Source organism: Hoplias malabaricus, chromosome 8, assembly GCF_029633855.1.
Source record: "Hoplias malabaricus isolate fHopMal1 chromosome 8, fHopMal1.hap1, whole genome shotgun sequence".
Lineage (NCBI taxonomy): Eukaryota > Metazoa > Chordata > Actinopteri > Characiformes > Erythrinidae > Hoplias > Hoplias malabaricus.
This window is the reverse complement of record NC_089807.1, coordinates 10,910,270-10,927,547: the sequence shown is the minus strand read 5'-3', so window position 1 is coordinate 10,927,547 and position 17,278 is coordinate 10,910,270. Positions and strand designations below refer to the sequence as shown.

Here is a 17,278-nt window from a genome sequence, read left to right as displayed (position 1 = left end):
CTTATCATAGATCTATTTTTAGCTTTTACATTACCTCCTGATGCATCTTACATGCTTCAATTATAAACATTATTTTCGAGCTCAGCCGTCATTTTAAGAGAAACAGAAGTGTGTGGATCAGTACGTGAGTTCAGTAAAAGTATCTGCCAGAAAACAACTTCCATTCAGAAGTTTAGATTGATATAATTTATCATTTAACACCTCCATGTAACAATTAAATAAAGAGTGCTCCTGTAAACAAAAATACCCGTCCAACATCATCCTGTGGGCAGCATCCTGTGACCCGTGATTAAGGACTAGAAGATGACTAACAGCAGATGTACGTTACTGTCTCTGACTTTATATGGTCAACCAACAATTTAGGTGTATCTAAGAGACTGGTCAGTGAGTGGATACGGTTCAAAATCTCCAGCCGCACTACTGTGTCTGATCCATCCGCGTAGGCGCAACACTGACTACTTACACGTCCGTCGAGAAAGATTTACTACTCAGATGATAATAATAGGCAATATCTGCTCTGTGGTGGTCATCTGGGGCTTACAAAGCTCGGGCTTGAAAATCTGTGCTTGAAGAACTTTACCTGTATGGTCAGTTTAAAGACGGAAGAAAACAGTAAAACAAATAAGTAAAAATGTACTTAAACGAACACCAAGAATGTGTAGTATTTAGGAGACGCTGTCTTTATATGTGACAGACAGCTGGTCAGTATATTAGGACCTAATTAATAATGATTTAATGATGATTTAATACGCCTTCGAAACTGAACCAGCAGTACGTCTCTCTCTCTCTCTCTCTCTCTCTCTCTCTCTCTCTCTCTCTCTCTCTCTCTCTCTCTATTGGCTGTAGTGAGAAGGAGGGCGAGTTCAGGGCTTGGGGGAATTCCCCAAATTGGAGTAACACTAATCTCATTCAGCTCAAAGCTCATACGCTCTCCTGTCTGCTGCCGAAAGGGTGTCCGCCGACATGGATGGTGAGTAGTAGTCGTTAATGATTCTATAATTCCGTTTTCCCGCCTTAACAACGCCTTAATGTGCCAATGGAAAGCACTCCACCGCCGCTCGCATTCACCACGAGACGTCAGGAGTCTTTAGCTTTACAAAATTACAGTTCCTCCTTCATTTTCAGTCTACTAGTGTGTTCTGGGTTAAAACCCTGTTTAGAAAAGCTGTGTTGTACTTGAATCTAGTAACTAGTTGCTTTTATTGTGTGACTTGGATTAACGGCTTATTACGTTCGTTAATAAAATCGAGCGCTGCCACTTATTTAACAACACGGAGGAATTCTCGACTGAATACAATATGAAAACATTGTTATCGATTTAAATCAAAGTAAGGATTGTTTTTCGTCTTTTCTACTGTAACATTTAATGGTACAAAGTGGTAGAAACTTGGCTAATTTGACTGTAATCCATGACGGGTAAATCTGCACCAGGAAATCAAAATGAGGAACCTCTGGCTACTGTGCGGTTTTTTTTTCAAGTTCCCATTAGCAGCACTGTTAGCAAATATCTTGAGTTTGCACTTGGGTTCTTTTTTAATGTAATAATTTCCGGACTTAATCTTTTCTTGCACAGCTCACTTTCCCGCGCTGAAGAGTAAGTTAACCCAACTCTGCCAGATTTAAAGACGTTTTAGCCTGCATCTAACCCGCTTATAACACATTTACACATGTTTATAATCGCTTCTATACGCTTCATTTGGAACACTTCCCTATTTTGCCTTAGGTGCTTTGCTGAGTTTGAGTTTGTAGAGTGACAGTCATTTCCTGTGTGTTGCTCTGAGAGCAGGTAGCAATGAGTGAGGTCAGTTGTTAGAGACACTGCTCAACAACATGTCCACTCTCTCTGTCATGATAAGGAGAGATGTGTCCTCCAGGGAGATCAAATCATGCTCAGCTCATGGTCAGTGTTAGAAAAGTGTTAGGAGCTTGATTCCAAAATGTTGTGTATGCAGTTGTGCGTTTATTAAGCTTTAGACTTTGAAAATAACAAAGTGAATGCAAAGAATGGGTGTCACACTAGGCATGATCATGGCAGTCCATAACTCAGTGAGAGTGTAATGAAACCCTTCAAGGCCATATAGACAGGTTGAGACCTCAGTGTGAGAGCAGGAACCTCTGGCATCTCATGCCACACACAGCTGTGTCTGAGCAGGTGTGAGAAAAAGCTTTGTTAATCATAATCTGCTACTGTGGTCCACTGAGAAAGAAGAGCTGGTGGGGAGCCCACTAACAGGTGTAGCAAGGGGAAAATTATTTGATGTTTTTTCATGTCGGGGGTGGTGTGAGAGCAGGTTCTGAGGAAAATGATGTGGTCTGCAGATGTTTAGATGTTTACATTTGAGCAGTCCCACTTAAGACCTCAAAGTGCTTGCGTATGGATAGCCATGTTCCCCTGCTTTCATTCTTGACGCTTGCACTAAACTTTTTTTTGTTGTTGCTCTTTTAGAGGTGCCCATGCTTGCTTATGGTGTCTTCTAAAGCTTGCAGATGTAAACTACTGTATATTATTGTAATCAACACTCACCCCCTGGCCTTTGCCTTCTCTCTAGTGGGAGAACCCTGTGTTCAGATCTTTGAGCAACCCAAACAAAGAGGCATGCGCTTCAGGTATAAATGTGAGGGCCGTTCAGCTGGCAGTATACCTGGAGAAAGAAGCTCAGACAATAACAGGACTTACCCAAGCATTCAGGTATGTTTACTGCTTTGCCCATCTTTCCCTGTGCAGGTAGGTAATGACAAGTGTTCTTAACCATTTTTTTTATGTTACTGTCAGATTCTAGGCACATGCAGAAAAGGAAAAGTGCGGGTGTCTTTGGTAACCAAAAACGAGCCTTACAGACCACATCCACATGACCTTGTTGGTAAAGACTGTAAGGATGGTTACTATGAGGCTGAATTTGGACCTGAACGCAGAGTCATTGCGTAAGTCTGTGCTAACAATGAACACATCCATCTACAATTCAAAACACTGTGAGAAAAGACTCTCTGTGAACTTTAAATATCACCTATTCATGCTGAATCATGCACTCTTTATGCATTAACATTTTTTTAACACACGCATAAATCTTATATTGAAGGAAAAGTATGTCAAAGCACACCGTGTCCTCTAGAAAACCCACTGGATATTTTGTCTGGAATGTTATATTTGTTCTGTTGCAATTTTTTCCCAAATGAACTTAAAACATTATTGTGTTCCACATCAAAGTAATTCCTGTGTGCCTTTGTGGAGTTTAATGTCAGGGTGCCACACACCCACCTACTCCACCCCCACATGCACACAGACACACTCAAAGTACATGCTGCTACAGTTCTCTTCTAAAGATCTGTCCATCTTTTTTTAATATAAACATTTTTTTACAGACAGGGAGGGAGTGAGGGGATTCCCCCCTATGCAAAATATGAACCTTAGAGCTGCAGAATTCTGAATAATCAGCTTAGCCATCTCTCATGTTTAAAAACTACAGATAATTACACCTGGTGTGGTTAGTACTGGATGTTGAGTTGCTGGAATCATCTCACTCAAATGACTCGTGGTGTGTTTCCCAGGTTTCAGAATCTGGGCATCCAGTGTGTGAGGAGAAGAGAGGTCAGGGATGCCATAATGCAGAGAGTGAACCGAGGCATCAACCCCTTCAATGGTAAGACTTTATTCTTGTGACCTTTTCCTCTGCTGTGTTTTTGTGTTTCTCTTACAATTATCAGGGACCCGTTTTAAAAGTTGTTTGTTGGTGATAAATAAGATCAGAGTGATTTCATATCCATTATATAAACAGGTGACTCATTGTAAATCAGTACCACATACAGATCCGTTAGTTCCTCCTGCAGTTCAAACTATGGTAGCATCATTAGTTAAAAAACAAAAAAAAAAGGTCACTTCTCCTTTTTAGCAAAACTGTTGCTCAACTGGCTGCGGTGTTGCATTGCATGTGACCAGGGGGAAATTATTCAGAGCAGGAATAGAGGCCTACTCCTGAAAAAACTCTTTATATGTGCTGCCTGAAATAATCAAGAGGAAGTCGAAACTCTATTTTATTTTAAATGATCGTGTTAGAGTATCCCAGTTCCAGAAACATCGATTTACTGTTAGTTCCACACTCTTAAACAGAAAGCATGAGTAGAATCATTCAGTTATTCGAAGTATCCTAGCTATTCACAGTGGTGTGCAGGAAACACAGAGGTGGAGGTTTTACATTGTAGCTACGTTGAGCTAGTAGAATTGTTCCCTTTCAGCTGGTTTAAAAACTTGAAGTGAAATTAAATGCAGTAGAGGCGTAGAACTGTAATGTAACACAAATTACATTTAAGCTCAGCAGCACATGGCCATTCCTGAAGCTCTTACTCGTAGCATACACAATCCCTTAATGTCAGTGTACCAGTATTATCCTTAGGCATGAGCCCTGAGGATAAACGGCTCCATTAATAAACCCACAGAGCCATTTAGGATCCTTAAACAACCCTCTGAGATGAAAATGAGAGTAGCAGGCTGTCATTTGGCCACTCCAGAAAGGCATTTCACAACAGAAGATGTGGTCCTGTTGTTACTTCCTCTTGGTCATTTCGTCCATCTCCAAGGTGGCTTAGTGATCGTTCTCACTTCCACAGTGAAGACCCAGTACTTCCTGAACTGATTATGTGTTTCGTTCTAAAAGCAGCAGATACAGAGCTGTAACGGTAACACCCATTAGCTACTTGTTACTGTAGGGGTTTTTTACAGTGGCTGTGTAAATGGTGTATATTTTTTTAATGATTTTTTTGTTGACTGTGCCAGAAGTGCTGATGACAACCATGATTATGGTGGGCCATTATATCAAAGATTTTTAACAATGCTTGAAAAAAGTTGGGATTTTATGAACACACTTGTAGGGCCACAAAACAATATCTATTATATGTTCAGAAATCGTATTATGGTTTGTTACCAAACAGATTTCATTATATAGCCAAGCACTATTCATTATGCAGTAATGAAAGCATATCTTGATTCAATCCCTTCTAAAAATGCATAATTTAGTAAGAATACTTTTTATATTACTTGTGATGCTTGGTCATACTTGTAACTGCCAATGAGGCAGTAATGATCTCACTTTTTCTAGTTCTGTCCCACTGTTATTGGCCTTTCTGACTCATGTGGAGACAGTGTGGATAGCTTGCTTTCTGTAATAATAATAATATCAGACTGTCAGACAGAAATTGTTAGTGATATGAGAAAACATTTAGAGGTTGGAGATGTATGTAGGTGCTGCTAATGGCACCATGCCCACTGGATGGAGGATCTACCTTTCCTTTAGCCCTCTCTCTCTCTGCCTTTCGTCCTCCATCGGCCCACACTAACCCAAATGCTCCCCTCTTGACACCTACAAGCTTCGTGTGTTTGTCTGAGTTTCTCTGTCCCTTTAGGCATGCACGTATATGTGTATGCAAAAAAAGCATGCACGCACACCACCTCCTCATTTTCACACTCTGCCTCTGTCTTCAACACCCACTCAGCCTTCCACCTTCTCTCTATTTATCAGCTCTGTCTACCTAGTGCTTCTTCTGTCATCGAGTCTACACATTCACTCCCATTTCAGTGTCTATAGGTTGTTTGAAACCTTTTGTGTGCTCCTGGTTCATTGACTTGATTTTCCATGTGCATATATCTTTTCTTTCCGATACGGGGGTGCTTGATATGTCTGTATATGTAGATGATTAGAAATGTCAAACAAAACAACACCAGGTTTTCACATGTGTCAAAATTACATAAAGAGTACAATTAAAGTACATTTAAACAAAGTAGACAAAATGATTATACGTTGTCGGTTTATTATTAAGGAAAAGTATCTGATATGACATATATGTTATTAGCAAATTGTGTGAATCTCTACGATTAGCAGTTATTTGAAGGTGAACGTAAACATACTCAAAGCAATGGGATAGTAATCAGTTGTGAGTTTATTTTAAAAAGAACTGGGATCTATCAAAAGCTGAGAGATGTTCTTCATAACACGTTTGTGGAATCTCGGTACCTTTTTCTCCATTTCTATTGAGGGCTTCAGAAAAAGAGATGTTGATGCTCATCAGGTTGGAAAAGGTTACCAGACCACTTCTAAAGCGGTTGTATTCTACTCTGATTTATGTCACTCTGCTTAGTGTGGCTGTGCAAGAACCATGACTGCTCTTTCATCAGATATATTTGTGCGAGTCAGTTTCCTCAGCAGAGTGGCTACAAGGCACTAACCGTCCTGCAGTAAGAGGCTACATTACAACCCATAAAGTAGCTAAACATTAGCCATCTACATTCCTATGGGTCTGTAGTACATTTTAAAAGATGAAAAGCACATTCCTTACTCTAATAAACATTCTTTAACAATGCACTCTAAAGGAACTTTACATCTCTGAATACTCGTAGCCTCAGTCAGACGTTAGAACGTTATTAACTTCCTAAGACTAGTGAAATAAAAAAGGTTTACTGCTTTGTTTTATTTACGGATTTTCCTTACCTATCTGATTAGGGCCACTGATCCACGGTCAGCTAAAATAATTGCAGTTTCTTTTTTAAATATATATAAAAATCCATCCTTCCTGAGCCTAAGGGTGTGAGATTTTTTTGCAAACAACTCTATCCTCCTCTCCTTCACTTTTTTTCCTCCACTGGTCTTTGTGGTTTAAGCAGAGGCCGTGCTTGTGTCAGGTTAACAACCTCTTCACTTCAGAATCGTCATACGTCTCCAGCCCCTATGAATTCTCGCTTGCTCTGTGATATTTCCACCTGTGACCTCACCCCTAGCTGTCAGATGAACGTCACCATCGGCAGTGGGCAGGATATCCTACTGTGGACAGACTCCTGAAAGAGAGAAAGAGTGGGCTATGGTGCACGCAGTGAGAAACGTCTTTGCGCGCGTTTTGTGTGGGATGACAGTGTGTGTGTGTGTGTGCCTCTCGATGTAAGCCACTGTGTGGGCACAAGTCTGTGTCTCACCCGGGGATACCGTGGAGTAATATTTGCAATAGTATGACGTCGAGAGAGAGAGTCACTCTGAGATGTTCAAGATAATCACACTTTGAATTAAGTCATTTCTTAATTTATCACCCTCATGCCCTCTTATCATGACTGTGCAAACTGCTGTTGTTTTTTTCTTTCACTGACTTTCAGTCTTTCATGTATGGGGTGATAACGCAGATAGATGTTTCCAACAATTCGAATTGCTAATATGCAAGTTATGAGTGTTAGGAACTGAGTTGTGAGCCAGCATATAAGGATTGCATATGTCTTTAAAAAGCAAATGATTGTCACTATAAGTGGTGGTGATGTTGCTGTTGCATTACAACCAAAGCCCAAAATTCAACTACTTGGGCACCACAAAGATACAACAAAAGTAAAATAATGGGAGACAACTGCAGTTATTGTACAATAAATAGGAATACAGTTTCCACCCTGTTGTCCTGAATTATAGATGAATAAATAGGTTGGTGTGGTGGTTTTTCTGAAGTATCTAAAGAGTGAAACATTGAGTGCAGTACCATGTCTCAGTCCTTGATGGAATTACCTTGGTGGCACTTGTGATTTAAATGCTCTAGATTTGCACTAAAATAAACCACTAAAGCATTCATTAAGACTTGTATTATTACTCACAAAATGTCAATGTTTTTAAATGTGCAGTTCCACGGGAGCAGCTCTTGCAGACGGAGGAATACGACTTAAATGTGGTCCGTCTGTGCTTCCAAGTTTTTCTGCAAGATGAGACTGGACGTTACAGCATCGCACTGCCTCCTGTCATCTCTAATCCCATCTATGACAATCGTGAGTGCCCACAAAACACATATGTCGTTATGGACCAGAAGGGAAATAGCTTCAGGTCGTTTAGTGAAAACTTTGAAAGGTGATACACTTAATCTTCATGAGCTACTGAACAATTTCAGCATTATTCGCCAGTGTTGTATATAAAACTAGAGCATCAGGATGGAATTTGTCTGGGATTGTAAAGAATTAACCCCCTGAACTTCGGGTTAATAGGTCAGTAATTGATTATAAGGCTCATTATCAGTAACTGGGGTGAATTATTTGTATTAGGAATATATAATGAACTCTGATTGAATTGAGGGGTGCACATTTTTCATACAAGCTATTTTATGTCATGTATACTACATTACAGGAAGTGAGCATGGCCCCATTCAGCACTTCCTGAGTTCTCAGCGGTATGAGTACAGTGCATACCGGAAGCCACTGCACAACTCTGTCAGCCAGTGTGCCTGTCCATAATATAGATATGTTTAGACTGGGGGTGGGGGGCAAAATATGGCGCAGCACTGAAAAAAAAATGAAGATAAGTGTTTGTGTCATTTAGATGACATGAAATAGAACATTGTCCATGATCACATATAAATGATATTAAAATATGCACCCTTATTAGGACATGTCGTACACATAGGTGTCATAGACACCTTCACACACTCACAGTGGAGGCTTCAAACAGCCCCACCCTCACGTTCTAAAAGGGAACCTACCGGCCTCTTATATATTTAGCTACTTCACACACTTCCTGGTGTGTTCAAGCATGTAAAACATTTCTGCTTTATATGGTTACAGAGAGAGTAAACTACAAATTCCCGTTCTATTTTTCAGATCTCAAGCTGGTCTGATTTAATGACCTCATAGACTTTTATTTGTTCTGTGACATGACATTTTAATAAATGACATCATTATTTCTGTCACTATCCAGGGGCGCCAAACACAGCAGAGCTGCGCATTTGCAGGGTCAACAGGAACAGCGGCAGTGTGAAAGGTGGCGATGAGATCTTCCTGCTTTGTGATAAAGTGCAGAAAGGTAGAAACCCAAATTCTTCATACAGTACTAGTGGTTTAAAAAAATACTGATTTCAAATTTCAGTAAAATATTTTTCATTCTTCTCTCCCTCCCATTCATTTCTTCAATCGTTCACTTGTGTTGCTATTATGCTACAGTGAACAAACATTGCCTTTTGTGGCAGCCATTCATTTCTGAATAAAACACCCATGCTTTCTTCATCTTTTCTGTTACCATTTCACTAATTCAGCCATCTTTCACCTCATTCCCTATCATAAAATAGATGATATAGAGGTACGCTTCTTCACCCAGACCTGGGAGGCAAGAGGCTCTTTCTCTCAGGCAGATGTGCACAGACAGGTGGCCATTGTCTTCCGTACACCTGCCTACTGTGACACCTCCATCCCAGCCCCTATAACTGTGCAAATGCAACTGCGCCGCCCTTCAGACCAAGAAGTGAGCGAGCCCATGGAGTATAGATTTTTGCCTGATGACAAAGGTAAGATGATCTTTTTTCAGTTTTTATCTTCCCATGTGTTCTAGTATGTGAAAACATTTCTGTAACTTATACATTCATAAATGGTTTTTTGGACACACTTTATGTAAGTGTTCATATGCAAACAAGACAACTACATCAGCAAATCAGGAAAACAAAGCATAGACCTATACAAAAAAATGTAAGAATACCTTGTATGTTGCATTTTAATTTTCATGTATTTTATGCATTGAACCAGTTACGTAATACTGATACTTTGACAGAGTTTGACAAGTCAAAAGCAAACAATTTCTGTATTTTTAGGCAAAGTGATTGCAGTTTATAAATTTAATTGCAATGTAACACCCTCATTATGTCTGTGACATGCACTAGTTGTACAATAAACAACAAAATCAGCTGTAGTACTCTGCCATTTCACATTTCACACAAAAATACTGTCAGTGACAGTATTGTAATTGCAGTTTTATCCGAAAACACCTACTGGAAGAGGCCTTTATGAATTTGTTTTATGTCAGTTGTCATGACAAACTTATTTTTAGACAGTATACCATGTTGGTGTTGTGTTTGAGCTTCAATTTGCTCTCGTGTTCAGTATGTGTTTATTATTTAATTTAGATCCTTACGGCTGTCAAGAGAAGAAGCGGAAAATAGACAACCTGATGAAGAACTTTTCTGGCTTTCAATCTGGAACTCTTAGTGCTATGAGCAGAGCAAAGACTGTGACCCCAAGGATTAAAAGTGGTAAGTCTTTTTGTTGTCTATTCTATGTACATAGAGATCACCACTTAGAATGCGGTACAATTTCATACATATCCACATTTATCTTCCACAGAGCCACCAAATTACTATGGAAGGCACTCCAGCCATGGAGGAATGAGACCAAATCCACCAAGCATGTATAACACCACCTATCAGTCCAGTGCCATGATGCCATCAACATCAGCATCTCCAGCGCCGGCAGCATTCAGTCAAAGTCAATGGCCCAGTCCTTCACTTAATTTCAACCAAGCAAGTAGCAACCTCGGGCCCAGTAATGGAGTGGGCATGCAGGTTAGCACAGGTAATGCTGTTTCCACTCTCAGCACCACAAATGAGAGTGGAAACAGCCTTCCTTTACTGAGTTCACTGGATCTGGAATTTCTTGACAGCCAAGGCCTCTCAAGCAACCAACCTCTGCAGGAGCAACAAAGTCAAAATGTACAACATGGCCAGCAGCCCTCCCACAGGAAGGAACCCATGCCTGCTGGAGAACCTATGTGGTATAACTATGACCTCCAAGGAGCTCAGGCGACACAGAATGGAGCATCAAACTCATGTGGTATGATGGGTTTGGGTTTCCAATACACAGAGAGTCAGGATGGAAGTGAGATTCTCCAGAGTTTTATGGGCTCTCAGACAGGTATGAATTTAAAGCAAGAGCCTCAAAGCCAAAGTACCTTAACCTTACTAGGCCCTGCTAGCTCAGTGTCCTCTGACTGTGCACAGTCCTTTGCGATGCTTAACTATGCACCAAGCAATGGCAGTACCCAAGAGGTCATGAGACAGGCAGCCTGCAGTGGGACCAATGGGCCAGGGCAAAGAAACACACAAACCCCATCATACTCCATGACCAGCACTGATATGAACTGGCCCTACTACCCAAAGTAAAAACACACCGCAGTTCAGTGAAGAGTAATAAACAGGATTATACAAATTAGCCAAATTAGATACGTTTGGAGTGGTATGGAAAATGAATAGTAAAAAAAAAAAAAAATAAAGCATTGATTTCTAAATTTACTTTTTACAGTATTAACCCTAGATGCTTAATATTCTGACTGGTCATTTTTACTACATTTGTAAGTATACATTCATTCCTGCCATTCAGGCTTGCAAAGAAGAGAACCATCCTGACGGTTACTAGCAACAAGTCCAAAAGTCAAGGTCATATTATGGGATATAGTTAACTTAGACATTTACAACAGCACCATTAAAGCCAACTTACATACAACAGCAAACACTGCCTTGACAACATATTTTCCAGGGATGGCCATTCAAATCTCAGTTAAAATTTACAAAAAAAGTTACATTAGGATGGCAGTGGTAGAAGGGAGTGCAGGTGCTGCACTCTTCTCCCTGTAACCCCGACTTGTGCAAAATAGAGAATTTGTGGCATATTTGCAGGAAGAATCATACAAAATTACATATGAAACGCTTACTTACTGTTTTCAGTCCTTTAACATCTTTTAGCTGTTGTGAAATGAAGTGCCAATATCACAGAAGGGTGAAAAGTTTACTGTGTAAAAGTTTTTTTGTAATACAGTACCAGTCAAAACTTTGGAAACATCTTCTCAGTCATTGGTGGAATAGAGCTTTTCACGGTATAGAACTGTGTACCAGCCCCTACCTCTGCACAACACAAATTATGGTCTCAAACACATTAAAAAGGTGAACAGTTCTACAAATTAACTCTTGACGAGGCCACAGCTGGTCACTGAAAACCATTCCAGGTGAGGACCTAATGAAGTTGACTGAGAGAACGCAGAGAGTGTGCCAAACTGTCAAAGCAAAAGGTGGCTATAAAACATTCTGTTGTGTTTAGCACTTTTTTGTTTACTACATAATTCCATGTGTTCCTTCATAGTTTTAATGTCTTCCATATTCATTTACAATGTAGAAAATACAGTTAAAAAAGCACTGAATGAGAAGATGTCCAAACTTTTGACTGGTATTGTACATTCACATTATGTGAAAAAGGCCCCAAAACAAAGAAATCCCAAATTAATTGATGAAATAAAACGTCTAACAATGGACCGTTTGCTGTTTTGAAGTAGCACAGACCAGTGATAGTTTATAAAACACTGCTTTCTGTTTTATGTGCATTTTCCATACCGTTGCAACTTCCTCTAATTTGGAATTATAAGTTCCACACTGCACTGAACTATGGAGGGTATGTCTGTTCTGACAATAGCTTCCATTTAATGTTTAATATTTTTTACTTCCTCTTGATCAAGTGAGATAACTTAAGAATGAGGGGACTGTGTAAGACACCACAGTCATATTAAAACTGCCGCATGATTTCAGTGGACATAGTTTGTACATAGATTTTAAACATCGTATTTGGGAATTTTGGGGAAAAAAACAATATGTCCAAACTTATTCATGTGTGGCAAGGTAATTCTGTTCCCTGGAACTTGCTGGGATCTTCAAACCCGGTGTAATGGCTATGTCATGTTAAAGAAATGTTCCATCCAAAGTTCTCAATATAGTATGTTTATTACAAATTTTCTCTTACGCTAGACTGTCAAAATAGCTGAAGTTTTGCCTTTAAAACATGATGTTCATATATTCTCTTTGACAATTTTTAAACTTCACTGTAAAAGATTGTATTTGTTTTAGTGGTACTTGTTTATGATTTGAAATGCAATTCCTTATACTTTGTATTTGTCAATCTGATATTTTTATACAATAAAATAATGTTTATCTGATCTGATGTTTCCTTTTGTTTTTCTTTAATGCTCCTGTGTTTGAACTAACTTTACTGGTCACCAGTGCTTCACCCAGCTGTCCACTAAATGAAACTGCCCTGTCCACACGAATGGACTAAGTTATCTATATCTTTAGAGTTCATAGTTCATAGATCAACTTAATGTGACACTGCTTCCTCAGTGACCCTTAAGAAATTTATATCAACACATCATCATTGGGATGATAACATACTTGTCTCATAAAGCCTTATGATTGGTCAGTTGCCCAATCGCTTTTGCAATTCTGGATTATTTGACTTATGACCATAGCGAAGCGATCTAAGGGTGTTCCTATCACTTTCTTAATGAGATCTTTCTGTTACAAGGGCCAACAAAAGAAGACGCCTTATAAACTACAGTACCAGTCAAATGTTTAAAAACACCCTTCAGGGAGGGTTTCCTTTGTTTTGGGCTGTACCTGTCAAAATTTTGGACATCTCCTCATGCAGTGTTTTTTCTCTTCGTTTTTTTTATTATTTTCTACATTGTAAATGAATATAGAAGACATTAAAACTATGATGAAACACATGGAATTATCCAGTAAACAAAAAAGTGTTAAATAAACCAGAATACGTTTTATACTTTGGATTCTTCAAAGTAGCCACCTTTTACTTTGATGACAGCTTTGCATACCCTCTCCGTTCTCTCAGTCAGCTTCACGAGGGCTTCACCTGGAACGGTGCTATTATATGTGTCCAATCTTTTGACTGGTGCTGTATTTACACTTTTATCACTGACAATGTACAGCTTTACCATGACAGTTTAACTCACTCCACAGTGTGGGCTTCTATTAACTATGATAATGTAAACTATTTCTTTTGGAGTTCAAGTGCACTTTGGTATGCAGATTAAATGAGTCACGATGAGCACGTATGCCCTGGAACAGTTCCAGGCTGACAACATCCATCATAAAACCCAGTTGTAGCATGAATAACATGAAAAGCTTGTCTGCCCTGGAACACAGCCAGGGCAGAACTTTAATCACAATGAGCTGTGTCAGTTTCCATCTTGAACCTCGTGTACAAATTCAACTACAAAAAAATTCAAAATGGTTTGGGCACTATGTGCTAATAAAAAAGAAACAGTGATTAGAAAAATTGTTAGAGTGAAACTTAATTAAACTAAATATAGTTTAATTTAAAAAGCATTGATTAGTGTTTATTACTTCTGCAATGTAATAAATAACCCAGTGTAATCAAAAATAAAACAACATTTGGGAAAGGAAATGTTAACCACTGTGCTGCATCATTCTCTCATTTTGAGATATTTTTTTTTTTTGGCAAAGTGGTCCCTACACCCACATGTCACACTATCATGTCACAGCCACATATCACAGGTCAGTCGAGCACCCACACTTACTGAGTTTACAATGTTGCTCCAAAATCTGTATAAATATGTATATATCTCTCAGTACTGCATTATGATGTTTCCAGCTGAGTTTATCATCTATAAGTACACACAACTTCTTGGTGTATTTATTGATGATAAACTCATGTGGAATGGATCATATTACAGTAATATCACATAAAATAGTGAAAAATATTGGTGTTATCTGACAAATTAAATATATTTCCTTCTCAGTCTATATTATGCAATGATATAATCTTATCAAAGTATCTCACGGGCATTCATATCCTACAAAAGCGGTTTGTCAGAATGATCACTTCTTTTCTTTCACCCACTCTTTTTAACTTAAAGATCCCAAACATATGTGACATCAACCTTTTTCAAACCTGTCAGTTTATTTTCTTAGTCAACAAAGCCTCCTTCCTGACTGTTTCTAAACTCATTTAAATATAGATCTGAAATCCATCAATATTTCACCGGAGCCTCCGACAACCTGCATCCTGCCTTCAACAGAACCACATTAAGCCAATTCACAATTTCACACAGAGGACCTTGCATATGGAACTGTTTGCCACCGAACATGAGAACTTGCAACAATCTGAACTCCTTCTAAAGTCCATTTCTTGTTACGCCCATCTGTTTTTTTTTAATCCACACTACACCAACCATCTCTTTGGTATGACTCTTTTATTCTGTATTTCTATTCTTTTTTCCCTGTACATTTTCTCTTGTTTTTCTGTAACTCTTCTTTAATGTGTATAATTTAAGCTAAAGTGGGAAAGTGCATGGTACAAGCCCTTTGGACATTTTTTCCCTGCACTATTTCATTTGATATTTTGTGTTTTCTTTTTTATTCTGTACTCCAATATCAAATCTATAGTGTGCGTGCACTAATATAACACACCATATAATGACAGATTCTGGCAATTGAACTGTACTCTGGTAAGAAACTGGATGGCTGTATCAGTGTCAGTTATTTCCATTCACATTTCTGAACGGTTGATTCATCAAACCACAAAAACATGTTTCCATTGTTAATCTGTCCAGGATGAGCTCAGAATGTATTTGCAAACATTTTCCAGAAAAGTTGGGACAACAAGAATTTGAGATTTGCCATTTCTCTTAAAAACTGACAAAAAACACAAATAGAAAAGTAATGTTTTTACTGACCAGCTTGATTGCAATGACTACACAGGAACTGTTAATTTGATGCCTGTAAGAAAAAACAAACATGCAAAAAATACAAAATACATTGAGGTTGGTCTTTGAAAACTAAAAAATATTTTTTTTCAAGATATTTAATAAATTCACAGATTTCTTATTGATTGCATTTTACAGAAAAACGTGATTTCTGGAAACATTTTATGTTTGTTAAAAACATTAAATGCCATAGTATATTGAAAAAATAAGAAGTAAATGCAGCAATATTTAGAGAAATTGGCACACTCGGTGAAATTCTGACTGCAGTCCGTAGAACATTTTCTTAGTGGTTGCTTCTGCTAGTCTTATTTAACTGATGAACAAACATCAGCTGATTTAAATCTAGTAATCTCAAAACCTGTGCTTTTTTATGACGCACTAACATTGGAGCCTGAGTAACAAGATCTGGCACGTTGTTTAACATGGACGTCGTTAGACCTGTTTTACGGAGGCTATAGCTGTACTTTATGAATGTTCTTTAGCCACTCAAATGCTTTCATTTTCAACAGCAGTTCTGTCTCTATATTAACACTGTAGTGAAACTGGGGCGCACTAGGACCTGGGGGAGCTGCTGCTGTTTGATGCCGTTGGCAGTCGGTCTGTATTGCTTTCTTAACAGAATACGCACACGTAGCGTTTCCAACCGTCCCGTAAAATACGGAATTTTCCCGTATTCGTACATTAAAAGATGCGTTCCGTTAGGAACCGATACAGGATGCTTTTTGTTCCATATTTTTCAGTTGACACTGTTATGTCGAAGGAAACCCGCAGCTTTCTTTTTGTTCGGTCGGTGCGAGGGGCAGATTCTCCACCTCTGCTAAACAGATAACGTCCTTTCATTGGTTGTCACCTTTATTTAGCCAATCATCAGCCAGAGTAATCTATCCATCATTCCGCGCTGCAGCCAATGGAGTCACAGTCCCTCCTACAGGGGGTTGTTTTCCCGTGGCAATGAAAGAAGCAGGTCACCGCTGAAAAACTAAGAACTACAGCTCTGCTTTTAGATCTAATGTTAGAACTAATGTTAGCAACGTGTCCTGGAAAAGCTACATTTCATTCTCCCTCAACACATCACAGATGAATTACACAAAATCACACGAGATAATTAAATTTCATATACATTAACAACATTAACAAACAATTATTAGAGTGTAAGACAAATATGAGCAATTAATTCTATGACATTTTGACTGGACATATGATCATGTAGTGAGGATGAGACTGTCTTTTATACTGTTAGACCAATAAAATTCTTTCACTTCAGATCTTATTGTAAATAATCCATCCATCCATTGTTTGTAAGCGCTTATCCAGTTCAGGGTCGCGGTGGGTCCGGAGCATACCCGGAATCACTGGACGCAACGCGGGAACACACCCTGAAGGGGGCGCCATTCCTTTGCAGGGCGACATACACACACATTCACTCACACACTCACACCTATGGACACTTTTTGAGTGGACAATCCACCTACCAAGGTGTGTTTTTGGATTATGGAAGGAAACCGGAGCACCCTGCGGAAACCCACATGGACATGGGGAGAACACACCAAACTCCTCACAGACAGTCACCCGGAGCAGGACTCAACCCCCTAACCCCAGGTCCCTGGAGCTGTGTGACTGAGACACTACCTGCTTCACCACCGTGCCACCATTTACTGTAATTAATGAACAATTTAAAATAATATAGTTATTTTAAACTTGTAATACAGTATTTGCAAAATACATGGACACATTCTGCTTTTCCATTGTTCAAAAATGCTACTATCAGGTACTGACAGTCCTGATGGCAGTTGGCTTAATAAATGTCTGACAACAAAAATGTTTTATCTGATTTACTACAGTCAAAAATAATTTACAAATGCATATTGGTCCCCCAGCCTCTGCATTTTGATTTCAGAAAGTTGGCCACCCTATGCACACGGTGTATGCAGGGAAAAGATGTAATAGGTTTC

The 17,278-nt window shown here is 39.0% G+C and overlaps 1 protein-coding gene across 3 annotated transcripts; it reads left to right on the top strand.

Annotated features, from left to right (window-relative positions):
- The first annotated feature begins 855 nt into the window (after positions 1-855).
- Positions 856-12,714, top strand: rel (v-rel avian reticuloendotheliosis viral oncogene homolog). 3 transcript variants are annotated; one of them, XM_066678472.1, is made up of 10 exons: positions 951-970; positions 1,574-1,594; positions 2,550-2,689; positions 2,774-2,922; positions 3,547-3,638; positions 7,637-7,777; positions 8,697-8,801; positions 9,064-9,279; positions 9,892-10,017; positions 10,109-12,714. In XM_066678472.1, the coding sequence occupies exons 1-10, from the start codon at positions 964-966 to the stop codon at positions 10,921-10,923; spliced, it is 1,812 nt and encodes a 603-aa protein (XP_066534569.1). In that variant the 5' UTR covers positions 951-963; the 3' UTR covers positions 10,924-12,714. The 3 variants fall into 3 exon arrangements, with proteins under 3 accessions (XP_066534570.1, XP_066534569.1, XP_066534571.1); XM_066678473.1 differs by lacking the exon at positions 1,574-1,594 and having other exon boundaries at positions 856-970; XM_066678474.1 differs by lacking the exons at positions 951-970; positions 1,574-1,594 and adding an exon at positions 1,222-1,328.
- Positions 12,715-17,278: the final 4,564 nt, after the last annotated feature.